The 19,268-nt window shown below is 33.9% G+C and overlaps 1 protein-coding gene across 1 annotated transcript; it reads left to right on the top strand.

Annotated features, from left to right (window-relative positions):
- The first annotated feature begins 9,733 nt into the window (after positions 1 to 9,733).
- LOC133697113 (uncharacterized GPI-anchored protein At3g06035-like) lies at positions 9,734 to 12,240 on the top strand. The gene is made up of 2 exons (XM_062119477.1): positions 9,734 to 9,956; positions 11,461 to 12,240. The coding sequence occupies exons 1-2, from the start codon at positions 9,872 to 9,874 to the stop codon at positions 11,982 to 11,984; spliced, it is 609 nt and encodes a 202-aa protein (XP_061975461.1). The 5' UTR covers positions 9,734 to 9,871; the 3' UTR covers positions 11,985 to 12,240.
- The last annotated feature ends 7,028 nt before the right edge of the window (positions 12,241 to 19,268 follow it).

Raw genomic sequence — 19,268 nt, 5'->3', positions numbered from 1 at the left:
ATTATGAAGAGACTGGTTATCTTCTTTGACCATATTTTCTGAAAATAATGAGCATACCCTACAAAGTCTACCACTTAATGTACGTGACCAAACTCTCATGCATATGTAGGAAGAGAATAAAAGGAAGAAGAAAGCAAAAGAAAATGAAACAAAGTTAAATACACGAAAAGTGAAAAGAGAAAATAAAATAAATATATAATTTAAATAAGAATTTACCTCCCCGGAAACGACGCCAAAAACTTGACACAACCAAAATATTGATGTCTTCTCCCAATTGTAGGAGTGTCGAAGTACTAAATAACCCGGCAAGACTGGGGTAGAAACACGGGGAGGTTAACTATATAAATTATAAATAACAACAACAACAACACTAATAATAATTATTATAAGTTAAAGAGGACTTTGAGATGTAAGATTAATGTAAGGATTAAACACTAATAAAAATAAATGTCAAGGTTAGAGAATCCACTTATGGTATTTCAAACAAGTATAGTATAAACTCTTTTTATTACTCAACTGGAAACCACACACAAAGGAAGTTCCAATCGGATGATTTGTCATTAATAGCTCATTATAAATTGTTAACATGATCATATTAATTATCTTATTTAAGTAACACCAAACTTTTAAATATTGTCAGGAATTCATAATGCTAACTTATGTTAACAATAAATCAAGTTTCTTTCATAGCACAGGTGTAGGTTATACCATACAGTTAGGCTATGAAAGTGCCAAGTATTTGTTGTACCAAGTGTTATACAACACAAATCTAGATTAACCATTTAACAAGTAAGGTATTAAGAATTAATAAGATAAAAATGATAAGACATGTTAATAGAAAGTTGTTTAGGATATAAGCATTGAAGTCCATATTAAGTTTGTATTATACTTATTCTTACACCATTACTGTAACCTTTTCACCTTGACATAATAAACTTAGCTAAACATAAGGAAGAAGAGAAACATAAATAAACAAGATAAGAATATAAATAAGATACAAGTTAACTAAGTAAAGGAAAGAAAATGAAAAGCATAAACATGATATTAATGAAAGCAAAACTTAAGCATTACAAAATATATATATATATATATATATAGAGAGAGAGAGAGAGAGAGAGAGAGAGAGCAAGATCTTGATATAAAAAAACAAGTTCCTAAATGCATGGCAAATGTCTCCTTTTATAGGCCAAAATTTAGAGCTATTGATTTGATAACTAATTGTTGAGTGGGTGGCCAACTCTTGACTTGGTGATAATCCTTATCTTCTTGTCTAAACAAAAAGTCATTGCTAACATCAAAATTCGAACAGACTTGAATCATGAAAGTTCTAGGAAATTATCTCAGCTTTCCAGGAAAAAAAATTGAAGTCATTTGGACTTCTAGAACTCGATATATAAGTTGAACATTGAATAGTGTCTGGGCTGCAGAACAGATTTGGACTTCTCCGTTGTTGCTACAATTTGCACTTGAAAACGGCCTTTTTAAATCTTGCTACAATTTATATGATAGGCCTGCATTTAAGATAAACATTTACCATAAATTAAAGGTATCTTATGGTATCAGACTTGTTATTATAAGACATGTTTTAGTTAAGGGGTTATTGATACTTCAAGTGCAAAATGATGATATAAAACCTTGATAAAAATACACTTTTAAGTACTAATCACGTCCACCATGAAATAGTTTTCGTTGTCGATTCCATGCGTCATCCGTCACTCAATTTTCAATGATGATTTCTCATTCTACATTGACTCAGTTTTCCCCGATGATTTCTACATTAGCAGTGACATAGTGTTTTGACGATTCCATGCGTCACCCATGACTATATTTTGGGAATCAATGTCAGGTGTTGGTCATGAATTCATTTACGCCGTCGATTTCGTGCGTCAGCTGTCACTCATTTTTTAGTGATGATTTCTAGGTCTAGAGTCACTCAGTTTTTGCTAATGATTTCTGGTCAGCAGTGACCCAGTTTTCACTAACGATTTCATGCGTCAACAATGACTCTGTTTTCTCTATTGATTTCATGCGTCAACTGTGAATTAGTTTTTACTGTCTATTCCATGTGTTATCCATCACCCAACAACAGTTCATGATTCCATTCGTTATACATGACTCTAATTTTGCTATCAAATCCATACGTCGGCCATGACTCTATTTTTGCTATCGATTTCATGTGTGGGCAGTGAATTATTTGACGATGTCGATTCCATACGTCAGCTATGACTAAGATTTCAATGATGATTTCAAGGTCTACAGTGACTTAGGTTTCACTGACGATTTATGGATCAGCAGTGACATAGCATTTTGACAATTCCATGCGTCAGCCATGACTCTATTTTTGCAATGATTAGATGCGTCGGTCATGAATTCATTGACGATGTCGATTCCATATGCCAGCTGTCACTCAGTTTTTAGTGACGATTTCTAGGTCTAGAGTCACTCAGTTTTCGCTGATGATTTCTGGTCAGTACTGACGCGGTTTTCACCGGCGATTCCATCCGTCAACGATGACTCTGTTTTCTCTACTGATTTCATGCGTCCACCGTGAATTATTTTGCTGTTGATTCCATGCGTCATTCTTCACTCAATTTTCAATGATGATTTCTTCTTCTATAGTGACTTAGTTTTCACTGATGATTTCTGCATCAGTAGTGACATAGTGTTTTTGATGATTCCATGCGTTGGCCATGACTCTATTTTGCTATCGATTTGATGCATCGATCAGGAATTCATTGACGTTGTCGCTTCCATATGTCAGCTATGACTCAGATTTGAATGATGATTTCAAGGTCTATAGTGACTCAGTTTTTGCCGACGATTTATGCATTACCAGTGACATAGTGTTTTTGATGATTCCATGCGTCACCCATAACTATATTTTAGGAATCGATGTCTGGCGTCGATCGGGAATTCATTTACACTGTCAATTCCATACGTCAGTTGTCACTCAGTTTTCAGTGAGGATTTCTAGGTCTAGAGTCACGCAGTTTTCACTGACAATTTCTGGTCAGTAGGGACGCACTTTTCACTAATGATTCCATGCGTCAACAATGACTCTGTTTTCTCTGTTGATTTCATGTGTCAGCTGTGAATTTGTTTCGTTGTCTATTCCAGGCGTCATTCGTCACCCAACAACAGTTCACGATTCCATGCATCAAACATGACTCTAATTTTGCTATCGAGTCCATGCATCGGCCATGACTCTATTTTTGCTATTGATTTCATGAGTATGCAGTGAATTATTTAACGCTGTCGATTCCATACGTCAGCTATAACTCAGATTTCAGTGACGATTTCAAAGTGTACAGCGACTCAGTTTTCACTAATGATTTATGGATCAGCAGTGACATAGCGTTTTAGACAATTCCATGTGTCAGTCATAACTCTATTTTTGCTATCGATTAGATGCGTCAGTCATGAATTTATTCACGCTGTCGATTCCATACGTCAGCTGTAACTCAGTTTTCAGTGACGATTTCTAGGTCTAGTGTCACTCAGTTTTCGCTGACAATTTCTAGTTAGTATTGACACGGTTTTCACCGGCGATTCCATGTGTCAACGATGACTCTATTTCTCTACTGATTTCATACGTCCACTATGAATTAGTTTTCGCTATCGATTGCATGTGTCATCCGTCACTCAATTTTCAATGATAATTTCTCAATCTACAGTGACTCAGTTTTCACCGACGATTTCTGCATCAGTAGTGACATAGTGTTTGTGACGATTTCATGCGTCACCCATGACTCTATTTTGAGAATTGATGTCAAGCGTCGGTCGGAAATTCATTTACGTTCTCGATTCCGTACATCAGCTATCACTCAGTTTTCAGTGATGATTTCTAGGTCTAGAGTCACTCAGTTTTCGCTGATGATTTCTGGTCAGTAGTAACGCGGTTTTCACCAGCTATTCCATGCGTCAATGATAACTCTGTTTTCTCTACTAATTTCATGTGTCCACCATGAATTAGTTTTCATTGTCGATTCCATGCGTCATGCGTCACTCAATTTTCAATGATGATTTCTCGTTCTACAATGACTAAGTTTTCGCTGACGATTTCTACGTCTAGAGTCACTTAGTTTTCGCTGACGATTTCTGGTCAGTAGTGACGCGGTTTTCACCGGCGATTTCATGCGTCAACGATGACTCTATTTTCTCAATTGATTTCATGCGTCTACCATGAATTAGTTTTCGCTGTCGATTCATACGTCATCCGTCACTCAATTTTCAATGATGTTTTCTTGTTCTAAAGTGACCCAGATTTCGCCGACGACTTCTGCATCAGTAGTGACATGGTGTTTTTTTACGATTCCATGTGTCAGCCATAACTATATTTTGGGCATCGATGTCATGCGTCGGTCAGGAATTCATTGACATTGTCGCTTCCATACAGTAGCTGTCACTCAATATTCATTGATGATTTCAAGGTTTACAGGGACTCTGTTTTCGTTGATGATTTATGGATCAGCAGTGGCAAAGCGTTTTTGACAATTCCATGCGTCAGCAATGACTCTATATTTACTATCGATTTGATTCATCGATCATGAATTCATTGACGCTGTAGATTCCATATGTCAGCTATCACTCAATTCTCAGTGATGATTTCTAGGTCTAAAGTCACTGAGTTTTCGCTAACGATTTTTGGTCAGCGGTGACGCAGTTTTCACTAACGATTCCATGCGTCAACAATGAATTTGTTTGCTCTGTTGATTTCATACGTCAACTGTGAATTTGTTTTCGCTGTTGATTCCATGCGTCATCCATCACCTAACTCTTCACGATTCAATGCGTCAAACATGACTCTAATTTTGCTATCGAATCCATGCGTCGGTCATGAATCTATTTTTGATATCGATTTCATGCATGGGTAATGAATTATTTGACACTGTCAATTCCATACGTCAGCTATGACTCAGATTTCAATGACGATTTCAAGGTCTACAAGGACGCTGTTTTCGCTGACGATTTATGGATCAGCAGTGACACAGCGTTTTTGACAATTCCATGCGTCAGCCATGACTCTATTTTTGCTATCAATTTGATGTGTCGGTCGTGAATTCATTAACGATGTCGGTTCCATATGGCAACTGTCACTTAGTATTCATTGATGATTTCAAGGTCTACAGGGACTCTGTTTTCACTGACGATTTCTGGTCAGTAGTGACGTTGTTTCCACTAGCGATTGCATACGTCTACCATGACTCTGTTTTCTCTACTGATTTCATGCGTCCACTGTGAACTAGTTTTTGCTGTCGATTCCATGCGTCATCTATCACTCAATTTTCAATGATGATTTCTTGTTCTATAGTGACTTTGTTTTCGCCGATCATTTTTTCATTAGCAGTGACATAGTGTTTTTGACGATTCCATGCGTGAACACTGACTATGTTTTAGGAATCGATGTCATGCATCGGTCGGGAATTCAGCTGTCACTCAGTTGTTATTGATGATTTCTAGGTCTACAGAGACTCTATTTTCGCTAACGATTTATGGATCAAGAGTGACATAATGTTTTTGACAATTCCATGCGTAAGCCATGACTCTATTTTTGCTATCGATTGGATGCATCGATCATGAATTCATTGACGCTATCAATTCCATACGTCACCTGCCACTCAGTTTTCAGTGACGATTTCAAGGTCTACAGTGACTCTGTTTTCGCTGATGATTTCTGGTCAGTAGTGACGCGGTTTTCATTGGCGATTCCATGCATCAACGAGGACTCTGTTTTCTCTACTGATTTCATGTGTCTACCATGAATTAGTTTTTCGCTGTCGATTCCATGCGTCATCCGTCGCTCAATTTTCAATGATAATTTCTCGTTCTATAGTGACTCAAGATTCGCTGACAATTTCTGCATGAGGAAATGGAAGTACTAGTGGGGAATCAGTCTTTTCTTTACAATGTTCAGGTTCAACCATTTCCTTACCCTTAGAGATTAACTCATCATCTTTCTCAAAAGGTTGTAATTTACGCAATCAGAAAATGTGTCCAAATGACCTGAAACTTAATATCTAAAGTTATGGTACCTAAAACCCCAAGAATACCAGTTTATATGTGTTTTTATCAAGTTTTGATTCAATCCTCCTTGTAAAAGTAACTAGCGACCATAACTGAAATTTGCAATGACTTTTCTTCATCCTTTTTTTTTTTTGTATTTGTGGTTATTGATTTTCATTGACAGTAATGAAATCAATGAAATTTTTTTAATGACGCAACTAAAAAAGGAGTAGGAGAATGAAAAACATTGAAATCTAAATGTGGACAAGTTGAAAAGCTCAGAAAGATATAACTTGATTTTTAGAATCAAGCTCTGATAACAATCGATACAACCCCATGGATATAAGACCCAGAAACCCACAAGCAAGTTTAAACATAATCTTGAAAAGTTAGAAATCATATTTGAGATAAAAAGCATGACACAACAATTACCTTGAACTGAGACACCAATACTATTGGAATTTGAACCCCCGCCCAATAATTAATGAATCGTGAATGAGAAGTATAAGAAAGATACCATGAAAATAGTTGTTTTTTATAAGTCAATTTTAATTCTTTCAAGAACCAAAAAGTATGAGTTTTCTCTCTCTCTCTCTCACACACACATATTATTCAGAAATCAAAATCGGTAAAATAAACCTAAACACAAGCTAAATAACTAAATTTATAATAGGTAAAAAATATCCTAAATAATACTGAAAAAATAGTTAAAGAGTTCCAAATAAAATAAAAAAAAAGAGTTTTAAATCAACTAGAAAATTAATATAATTCTCATAAAGTAGTTTGTGGACCTTATCACAAGGCCTTCTAGATGTCCAATCGCTATGAAAGTTTAACAATATATTAAACTAGGCTTCTGTAATCTTATGGTAAACTTTCAGCTCGATCCAACAATTAGATAAAAGATTATGCTTGTTAGCGTAAGACTATGCATTAGAAAAAATCAATTCAAAACCGACTTAAATAATGTCTTTGAATAATAAGGATTGTTGCTGCCAACTTTAATTCTTCTAAATAAGCATGAAAATCTTTGTAATAGTTGTTGCCCCTTAGTTTTTTTTTTTTTGTAGAAAATGGAAACTCCCAAAATATTCTCCAAAAATATTCTTGTAATGTTAGGATTAATTGTTGCCACCTATCTTTCCTTGTAGGCCATGAAAGTTGTTCAAACAAATTTGCCCAATTATATAGTCAGCTCTAAACCTAAGTTGGGGTTGAGTTGAGCCCTTCTTGCACATGTATTATGTTGATTATAGATTGTCTCATATATGTTGTAGCCTCCTTAATGTTAGCCTTTGCTTAAATACTCTGAACAAGCATATTCAATGTCTCATTTAGCTTTTTGGCCTTTAACCTTATGATTGATCCAATTGACACCTCTAGTGGATCTTTTATCATGACAAATTGATTTGTATCAAGTTGATAGCTTAAGACTCATATTGTGAATCAGAATGTAGAACTAAGTCAACCCAACATTTTACTTTCTAAAAAAAAAGATTCAAAATAACATATGTTAGTATCATAACTATGAAACCTTACTGATAGGTTGTTATTTCAAGACCTAGATTGCAAGTTAAGGTGTTAACTTTAGCTAACCTAACATTCTAATTTTTTTTTTAAAATAAAATAATAGCATTTTGATAGAAAAAAATTAAGTTTTTCTATTAATTTTATGACTATGTGTCCTACAACAACTGATTGATTCATAATGGCAAGTGATAAACATTTTACAAGTAAAAATTTATTGAAAATACACAGATGCATGCCTTGATAATTTTGGATGAGCCTAGTAAGAGTCCCTAATCTTTAAGGGCAATCTTAATTAGATACCCAGCTAATTTTATGTCTTAATTAGATCACTGATGTATAAATAAATTCTCAATCAAATTATTTTTTTATTTTCAATCAATAAAATTGTTAAGCAATGGCATGAAATTCAAGTGATTTCTCTTTATTCATTAAAAAATCATCAAAATTCCTAAAATTCGAACTTTAAATCACATGAAACTTGCGAGCATCATTTTTTATATATATAATTTATTGGATATCACGTGATGTTGAGAACTTTAATAAAGTCATGAATTCTTTACAAAAAAAAAAAGAGAAATGAAACGAGCTTCACGTATTATTTAACAATTTTACTAATTGAAAAGTAACAGGGAAAAAAAAAAAAACAGCGTCGGCTTTTGAGTTTGGACGTTAAACTGCACTGATATAGAGTAGAAAGCGATGTCGTTTTAAGAAAGAGAAGAGAGACGCGCACGCTAGGACATGGTTACGGTAGATAGGTGGGTAGAATGTCTGAAAATCGTATGACTTAGACCTCATCATTGACTTTTAAAACGGCATCGTATACAGCCATGGAGGTGGGGTCGGGCAATGCTTGTCAAATAGTTATTTGACTATTATTTCGCCACATATTGATTTTTTCAATGTATTTTTGTAGTTAAAAAAAATCTAAGTAAAAATAAAAAAAATTATATATATTTATAATCAAATAAATCAAGAATTATATGTTAATAAATAAATAAAAATCATAAATATTAACTAAAAACAAAACTAAAATGAAAGACAAGTCTAAATCAAGATATTTAATCTCGTTAAACGAGATATTTAAGTGGTTGTGTTTGCTAAATGTTTTTATTAAAATATTTTTTTATTCAATTAAATGATAATAAAAATAGACACATATTAAATTGAATAAAAAAACATTATGCAAGGTTGTACATAATAGAAATATTATATAAAAATAATTGTTTTTTTTAAATAAAGTTCATCTAACCAAAAAATAAAACAAATATAGATAAATAAAACAAATCTCTTCAAAAATTAAATATACACAAAATAAAAGAGAGAATGTGTATTAATCTAAATATAAATAAAGTAATAATAATTGAAAATATATAAAAAACATTAATTTTAAAAATTAAAAAAATAAGGAAGTCAAGCCAGCCTACTTGACCCATTTTATTAGAGGTCATGTGCTTGGGCCTTTATTTTTTTTATTGCAACTGGGAGAGACAACATGTTATTCATCCTAATTTTTCAAATAAATAAATAAATCAGACAACGTGTCATCTGATTTCACTCAGATCTCGATTATTATAGTGGCCAAAAAATCAAGGTTAAAGGTTTTTTAATTCAAAAACTCATTATTCAAGTCATTTTTTACCCAAAACATCCTAAAAATCTTGATAAACCTATTTTGATCTATAGAAAAACCCAAAAAACCATCTGAAAGCCCAAAATCAATCTAAAATAAAAAAATCTTTCTAAACTCAGATATATTTTTGAGGTATTTTCAAGGTAAAAAAAAATAGCATCTAATATGAACTTTCTTCATCAAATGGAACCATTTAACACAAAAAAATCAATCATTTGATGGTTCATATCAATGCGAACAACATCTTTTTCTTTTTACTATCAGAATCCGATAACTTCTTCTCCACTTTCAAATTAAAAACTAAAAATAATAAAAAATAAACTTTATATTAAAATTGAATTAAAAAATATTAAGAGACCAAATATATATAATTTTTAAAATGTAAAAATAAAATTAAACTTTTTGAAACCATCATGTGAAATCATTTTTCCTTTAATTATCTATCTTTTAATATTATTCATGGTCAATTTTAAAAAAAAAATGTTTTTGCAGCTCAAACTCAAACGATGTCATAATGTAAAAGGGAAAGATAGCAAGCCGATGCACTATAACTAACAGTATTACACCAGTAATTACCTTACTTAACAAACAAGAAAGCAACAATCCATCCATCTATCTTCCACTACGCTCCTTCCTTCCTTCTCTTATTAATATTATTATTCAACAACAGCAACAGTAGCTTTAGCAGCAGCAACAGATTAAGCAATGACATCTTCAAGATTTTCTCTCCTCTTCCCATTCTTTGTTTCCTTCCTTCTTTGCATCATCTCTCACCATGTCCTTTGTGACGGTAGGTTATCCTTTTTCTTTTCTTTTCTTAAATGCCCTTTAGCTAATTTGTTTTTTTACTTGATCTTGCCAAATTTTTGCGAGATCTGATTAGCTGTTAATTAGTCTTGGTGGTTATATTAATTAATCTGGATACTTGGTAATTGGGTTGCAGCATTTGTTACGAGCACATGTTGGGTCAATTGCTCTATCTAGGACTTATTTACCATATGTTCTTTCATTGATTTTGCTGCCAATGGTGTCTGTCATCTTATTAGAACTCTTAGCTTGGTCTCTAGTTTAGTTACTGAATTTACCTTAACAAGATTGCTTATCTGACTTGATCTAAAACAACCCACATTTTATTATTTTTGAATTTAGTTAAGATTATTCATGGCCAATTAATCCACTGTAATATAGCGTGGTTTATGGATCTTGATTGGAGACCTTTCCTAAAAAGAATAAAAGGAAGACTTGCTGGTAAATCACATTCTTTAATTCTTCTGATTTTGATTTCAATTCTCACATAAATTGAATTGATTTCATTTCTACCCAAATCGCACCCCACTTGGTGAGATTTAAAGTCGTATAGAAATATATGGTTTTAATGGGATGTAGAATTCATTTATATTGCTCAGGACTTTCCGAAACCCTGTAATTGGTAAATGGTATTGAATTGATTTCATTTCATTTCATTTCTACCCCAAATCTAATGTTTCCAGACGGGCCGTTGGTGAATTTGCCTTTGCAAGATTGTTTTCATGATTTTCCTTGATCAGTAACCAGCTTATGTTTTCCTTGATCCCTGAATCTTTTGTTTTCAAGCTTTCGCTTACAATCGTCATGATTTCTTAACCATCTCCTATAAAATTATAATTAGGCAGTCCCAAGAAAGCTGGAGTAAGAAGTCTCAGAATTCCAGAACAAATTGTTTCTTATCATAGGAGGCGCATCTTTTAGGTTTAGCCAATAAAAATCCTCTCCCAAAAGTTGTATGTTTCCATCAAAATGAAGCACTTTTGTTTTTGTATGTGGCTTTTACTTATGAAGGTTTTAGAGTCAGCTATTTACTTGTAAGATTCTATTCCTGTGCTATTTCTGCTCCACAAATTCAAATGCATGTCCTCTTATTTTGATAAGATTGCCTCAGTAATATTTGTTTTGCTATTGGTTTCTCTCATTATTAATTTTATTTCCGTGTTAGAATTGTTCTTTCCATTAATCTGTTTTGCTGTCAAAATCTTTTTTACGCAAGCAGCTGATACTTAAAGATCAAGAAAATGGTTTTCAAAGTTAGTGTCCTCTAAGTTCCCTTGGGTTCAAGCCCATACTATTAAAAGCTACTTTTGCGTCTTGTTTAGAATGCACAAGAATTTGGGAATTGTCTGAGGTACTTAGTGTTCCGTGGCTTTCTTTTCCAAGAAACAACAAAAAGTTGACATTTATTCCAGGATAAAATTCTCTCCCCCGGCTGAAATGTTCTGAAATGTTGACGTGGAGCTTCTCATTCCACCATTTATGTGCAGATCAGGAGGATGGCCTTCTTCAAAGCATTAACAACTATAGGACATCCTTGAATTTGACTGCCCTCACAAAAAATGATAATGCAGAGTGCCTTGCTGGGGAATTAGCTGACCAGTTTAAGGATCAACCCTGTACAAATGCCACGGGCTCCAACACAGTACCAGGTACTGAAACGCAGTTCCCCAATTACCCAAGCCTTCTAGCCAAATGCCATCTGAATGTATCCAACACAAGGGATGGAGCTTTGATGCCCGCTTGTGTTCCCAACCTGGATCCGAGTCTTGTGCTAACTAACTTCACGCAGACTCAATACTCGGGTAGCCTTGATGATGCTAAGTTTACGGGAGCTGGGATAGGTTCTGATGGTAACTGGATTGTTGTTGTTCTGACCACAAGCACACCTGAGGGAAGCTTTGTGACTTCTAAGGCAGACAGTTCGGATTACAATGCAGCCAATTTGACAGACAAGAATATCGGTCTAATCTACTTGCTGTTTTTGCTGACAGCTTCTCTCTTCTTGTTGTAAACTAAGTGGATGGCTACCATTAGCACGCCTGAATGCAATTCGATTTTACACGGATACAAGCCAGCTTAGGGCAGCTTCTTTTCTTTTATGCAAAATTTACCTGCTCCCTTTAATTTCACTTGGTTCTAACTTGATTTGTAATGCTGTCGTTGAGAAAAATGTTTCAGAGTGGACTGATTATTTGTTTCACTGTTTTTTTTCTTATTCATACGGAGACATGAGCTAAAGAAAAGAGAATAAAACTTGTTGTGTACCATATTTGATGTGCTTTTACCTGTCGAACATTATGGGAATTCTTTTTGCTTCTCTGTTCAATCGTATCCTCAGTATATCTCATCGCCATATGATATCATCATCATCATAATGATTTTACATAGCAAAAGTGTAATGTCCTTCGTGCTCTTAAAATTCAATGGGATTACAATAGTGTTTTTTTTTTTTTCATTTTAATCACCGAGTTTTTTTTATTTCATCCTTTTTTTTCTATGTTTTTTTCAGTTGACAATTGAAATATGAAGGTTTTGAAAATATTAAAGCTTTTAATTGTAGGTTAATTTAATGAGATATATTTTTAATTTGTGGTGTCAAGACAATTAAAAAAATAAATATCAAACTAAGAAAAGGAGAAAACATGGTGGCCTACTGAAATTCGCATGAAAAGATTATCTTTAATCTCCATAAAATTAATAATGAAAAATATTATGTTAAGTGAGTATATCAAGTATTGGAATTAAAAAGGTAACTTTGGATGTTGGGAATTTGAAATCAAATTTCCATGTGTTAACTTAAAAATAAAAATATGAAAATGGTGGAAAAGTAAAAAAAAAAAAAAAGCTAATAAAAACCAAATGCAAGAGATAAAAAGAGAAAGCGATGTTCTGAGATATAATTTAATGAAATTTGATCTAGTCTATTTAAAATCGATATTAAAAATGCGTTTAAATCTGGAAAATATAACTAAGTGAACATAAAAGGTACAATGTAGATCTGCAGGAAAAAAAATTGATAAATATGGAGAATTTTTATAAATTCAGGGTGAAAATATTTAGAAAATTATTTTGGAATTTCTTTAGAAAAAAAATTAGTATATGATTTTACGTACCAATGATGATACGATTCAAGAAAGGTCAAATTCGGATTTTGACGTAAAAAGTGCATTTATCCAGTTTTACGGCAACAATCATAATTCTCAATCCGACCGTTGGCTCGAGCTGCAATTTTACGTGGAGTCTCCTGACATGTTGTCCTGATTAATTGTAGGAATGGACTGATGAAGCTATCCTTTGGAAACATGACATTGGAGATGAATATTTTCAACATTTGCAAGCAACCTGGAGATGATAATGATTTACAGGAAGTGGACTTTACTGAAAAATTAGTTCATGATCAATTTCAAACCACTTCCAATGAAATTGAGATTGATGAATCTGATGATTTGCAAATGGTCTATTTTCAGGAAGAATCAAAGGCAAGTAATTGGAGACCACAAATTGAGAAATTACCGCCACGATCAATTGAGCCAATACCTTCAAGTATTCAACCACAAAAACCTGATTTGAAGCTGTTACCCCTCAATCTCAAATACTCATTTTTGGGAGAAAATGAAACTTTTCCGGTAATAATCTCTTCCAAACTTAATGCACAGCAAGAAGGTAAGTTATTACAAACTCTGAAAATGCACAAAAATGCATTAGGATGGACCATAGCTGACATAAAAGGAATTAGTCCTTTGATTTGCACTCACAGGATTTATTTGGAGGAAAATGTTAAACTCTCTAGAGAAATGCAACGAAGGCTTAATCCCAATATGAAAGAAGTAGTGAAAAATGAAGTCATTAAGCTTCTAGATAATGGAATCATTTATCCTATTTCTGACAGCAAATGGGTAAGTCCTACCCAAGTGGTACCTAAGAAGTCTGGAGTCACTGTGATAACAAATGAAAAAAATAAGTTAATTCCAACTAGGACTATTACTTGTTGGCGCATGTGCATTGATTATAGAAAACTTAATTCAATGACTAGAAAAGATCATTTTCCTTTACCCTTCATGGATCAAATTCTAGAAAGAGTTGCAGGTCATGAATTTTATTGTTTCCTAGATGGCTATTCAGGCTACAACCAAATTGAAATTGCATTGGAAGATCAAGAGAAAACTACTTTCACATGTCCATTTGGTACTTTTGCATATCGAAGGATGCCTTTCGGATTATTTAATGCACCAGCCACGTTTCAAAGATGCATGCTTAGTATATTCAGTGATATGGTTGAACGTTTTCTTAAGATTTTTATGGATGATTTTTCTGTTTTTGGTAATTCATTTGATGATTGTTTGACTAACTTAGAACAGGTTTTGAGCAGGTGTGAAGAGAAGAATCTTGTACTGAATTGGGAAAAATGTCACTTTATGGTAACAGACGGCATTGTACTTGGTCACATTGTTTCATCAAAAGGAATTGAGGTTGACAAATCTAAAATCGAGTTAATTGCTAACTTGCCAACACCAAAATCTATTAAAGATGTTAGATCATTCTTAGGACATGTTGGTTTTTATAGAAGGTTCATCAAAGATTTTAGTGTGATATCTAAGCTCTTGAGTAGCCTTCTAACAAAGGATAATATTTTTGAATGGACTGAACATTGTGAAGAAGCCTTTGTTAAACTTAAAAACTTGCTTACTTCTGCTCCTGTCATTCAACCTCCTGATTGGTCATTACCTTTTGAAATAATGTGTGACGCTAGTGATTATGTCGTGGGTGCTGTATTGGGACAAAGAAAAGATAAGAAACCCTATGTGATTTACTATGCAAGTAAAACTTTGAATGGTGCTTAAATGAATTACACCACCACTGAAAAAGAATTACTTGCAGTAGTATTTGCATGTGAAAAATTCAGGTCTTATCTTGTTGGCTCACCTGTTGTTGTTTTTAGTGATCATGCAGCATTGAAATATCTTCTTTCTAAGAAAGATTCTAAGGCTAGATTGGTTCGGTGGATTTTGTTACTTCAAGAATTTGATATCACAATCAAAGACAAGAAAGGCACCGAAAATGTTGTCGCAGATCACTTGTCAAGATTGACAACAGATTCGAGATCTGACATCACACCAATCGATGACTACTTTCCTGACGAATCTTTATTTTCTGTCTCTACAATGCCTTGGTATGCTAATATTGTTAATTTTCTTGTTTCAGGACAATTGCCAGCTCATTGGAGCACCCAAGACAAAAGAAAGTTCTTGAACGAAGTAAAGAACTTTTATTGGGATGACCCTTATTTATTCAAATATTGTCCTGATCAAATATTTTGAAGATGCATTCCTGATAATGAGGTAAGTAGTGTCATTAAATTTTGTCATTCTAAGGCATGTGGGGGCCATTTCTCATCAAGAAAGACAACTGCAAAAATCTTACAATGCGGATTTTACTGGCCCACCATGTTCAAGGACTCACATGCATTCTGTAAGATTTGTGAAAATTGTCAAAAGTTGGGATCTATTTCAAAACGTCACATGATGCCTTTAAATCCTATTCTTGTCATTGAGATCTTTGACTGTTGGGGTATAGATTTCATGGGTCTATTTCCTTCATCATTTGGTTTCGTGTACATATTAGTCGCAGTAGATTATGTTTCAAAATGGATAGAGGCAATTCCAAGTCGAAACAATGATCACAAAACAGTGATAAAATTCTTGAAATAATATTTTGAGTCGATTTGGAATCCCTCGAGCCATGATAAGTGATGGTGGAACACATTTTTGCAACAAGCCATTTGAGTCTTTAATGAAGAAATATGGAATCACTCACAAAGTTGCCACCCCTTATCACCCTCAGACTAGTGGACAGGTAGAGCTTGCTAACAGGGAGATCAAACAAATCTTGGAGAAAACAGTGAACCCTAATAGGAAAGACTGGTCTTTAAGACTTAATGATGCACTTTGGGCTTATCGAACTACTTATAAAACATCATTAGGTATGTCACCTTATAGACTAGTCTATGGAAAACCTTGTCACTTGCCTGTGGAACTTGAACATAAAGCTTATTGGGCTATTAAAGCTTTTAATTCAAACCTTGATGATGCTGGTCAACTGCGAAAATTACAAATAAATGAGCTTGAGAAAATAAGAAATGATGCATATGAAAATTCAAGAATTCATAAAGCAAGAATCAAAGAGTTTCATGACAAGAAATATTGAGAAAAACATTCAATGTTGGTCAAAAAGTCTTGCTTTATAATTCTCGACTCCATTTATTTCCTGGAAAACTAAGATCGAGATGGAGTGGTCCTTTCATTATGAAACATGTGTATCTATATGGGGCCTGTGATATCGAGAATCCAAAGAATGACAATGTTTTCAAGGTAAATGGACATCGTTTGAAAGTCTACTTTGACAATTTTTCAGTTGAAAATGACTCTATTGAATTGAGTGATCCTGTATATAAAGATTGATTCGTTTTCTCACATTGTTTTGTGTTTTGTTTTGCTAGTCTCTCTCACCCCGGTCAAGTGGCGGATAACGGTACTCCGTGACTTAAGTCAGTTCTTTTAGTTTCCCATAATAACTGATATTTGTAGATATTTGTGCAATTCTTTGCTCTTTCTCTCTTCTTTGAATCTCTTCTCCAATTCTCATTTGAAAATGGACACCACTCTTGAAAAATTGAAAAAGTACTTTCCCGCTCTGCCTCAGAATGCGATTACAAAAATTTACCATGCTAGGTGTGCAAGATTGAAGTTGTTAATGAATCATGGAATTCCTGAAGATATTCGCTGGCTGATTGAAGCAAAGGTCTGATTATCAGGTGAGTCCTCCAATTCTTTCATTTCACACATGCCTGGAACAGGTAAAAGCACTTTTGCAAAGAAACATCATGCAAAACAACTGAAAGTCTGTCACAGATGTGCCAGATGGACTTGTAATGCAACATGTCGTTCTTTAGGAATGATATCTATAAACCATGAAGATAAAATACAATTCATTAAGGATGGCCTGAGTAAGGGGTCTTTAGATAATCTTTTGTTGACCCTTGAGACGCATACTAGTGGAGATGTGCATCGTGCAATTCATGATTTATGGCCCCATTTTCATAAAGAACATGTTAGACTTAGTCTTGGGAATCTGACTAAAAAAGACCCTGTTTGCCAGTTTTTAAGAAAACTGGATGGGAAGCCTATCCCCGACCCATAGAGGGCGTTTAAGCCGTTCTTGGACGTAAAACCAAGGGAAGATGTGAGCCACAATCACAACTACCTGTACATACACATGCTTTTTCAAAATAAATAAATAAATAAAGAGAGAAAGAGAGAGAGTGTGTGTGAGACTCCAGCTGGCCTACATATAGGTGCTATGATTGCATTTTCAATTCCGCATCTATAAAATCTTCTCTTCCTTCCCCTCATTTCTACTCAACCCTTACATTAGACAAATATAGAAGTGTGTAGAAATGGCAAGTCCCTCAAGTTATCACATAAAAAATATTTATGTTTTTGGTGGATATAGTCCTGGGAAGGAAATAGCTTTTTTAGAAGCAGCAAATCATCTTGGTCAGGTACTAGCTGAGAGAAAGATTCATTTAGTGTATGGGGGAGGCAGCCTTGGGTTAATGGGGGGTGTGGCAATAGGTGCATTTTTAGGAGGTAGTCAAGTTTTGGGGGTCGTCCCCGAAACTTTAACAAAAGAGGACATCATTGGAAGAACAATTGGAGAGGAACTATAGGTCTCCACAATGTTTGATCGAATGAAAACAATGTTTAACCATGCTGATGTCTTCATTGCCTTACCAGGTGGTCTGGGCACATTGGAAGAGATCTTTCATATTTCCTCTTGGGCCCAACTTCACATTCACCAAAAACCTATAGGTCTGTTAAATGTTAATGGTTTTTTGATAATTTGTTGTCTTTTCTTGATCAAGCTGTGGAACAGGAATTTCTAACATCTTCGACACGACAAATCATAATCTCTGCTGCTACTGCTGAACAATTGATTGACCAACTACAATCTTTCATCCCTGTAATTGATCCCTCCATGAGTCGTATAAATTGGTCAACTATAGAAAGCCGTAAAAAGCTTAGATTGGATTTGAGCCTTCGTTTGTGAATCCTTGTGTCTTTTGGTTTTATTTCTAGCATAGTATTTTGTTCTGTTATTTCTTATATTTTTTTAAGTGTGTTTCAGGTTTGTCAGTGTTTGTTGTTTCAGGTAATGTCTTCTATACTCTATCTTTCTACCTTAGGACATTGAGGACAATGTCTCGTTTTGGTTGGGGGGGAGAGGGTAGTAGTATTTAAAAAAAAAACTAACCAACTAACTGTTTTTATTTTAAAAAAACCATTTGGCAAAACTGTTATTACTAGGATGGCAGAGTAAGGGGGAATTTTATTAACTCTTGAGACGCATCTTAGTAAACATTTTCTAATGGTTATTTGCAATATTCATAACAAGGCCTATTAGAATACTTCTTGAAATATTCAGGTTTACAAACTCTCGCATTATTATTACTTGATTCTGCTCATATACTCATTTAACAAGTATTCTTAAACCTTTATTTTCACACACACACTTTAACATATGATTGTGGGTTGCACATTGGATTATTATATTATTTATGCTCTTTTGTTAAATGTAACAACTAAGGGATAGGGATAGTCTATAATTTGCACACAAAAAAAACAAAAAGAAACAAAAAGAAAATGATGATAATAAAAACGTAGATAAGTTTGATTTCGTAGCCTTCCTAACCTAAGCAATTAAGCCCGAAGGGCTGTTTTAACACCTAATACCCTAAAGTCAACTGACTTGGAAGCTATTGGCCCAAAGCTTGTTACATGGGTTAAGGAGAAAAGCTTAAGGGAATCAAACATTGCACTATCTATGTATCAATATCTGCAACCCAAGTTACTAAGCTCATAGGAGTGTCTCAACACCTAATGCCCTAAGATCAACTTGTCTAGGAGTCATTAGTCGAAAGCTCATTACATGGGTTAAAGATGCATTGTGTTTTAAGTTATATGTATAGATATTAAAAAAAAAAGAAAAAAAAAGAGTAAAATAAAATAAAATAATCTCAACCTAAGGAAGTTAACCTTAAACATTAGAACAAAATATTATTTTCTTCCAATAAAAGCCCCATCATCTATGTTTCATACATTAAACACATAACAAGGAAGGTTTATTAATATTTTGTTTAAGAGATATTGAGCAGATATATAAAATTTAATGAGAGTTTGTTTATCTGGATAGATTAATGGAAGTTGAATGATGAATGCCTTGCTTTGTGGAATTTGCA

This window comes from Populus nigra, chromosome 6 (assembly GCF_951802175.1).
Source record: "Populus nigra chromosome 6, ddPopNigr1.1, whole genome shotgun sequence".
Taxonomy (NCBI): Eukaryota; Viridiplantae; Streptophyta; class Magnoliopsida; order Malpighiales; family Salicaceae; genus Populus; species Populus nigra.
The sequence above is the reverse complement of the archived record's forward strand: the minus strand, read 5'-3'. Positions and strand labels throughout refer to the sequence as shown.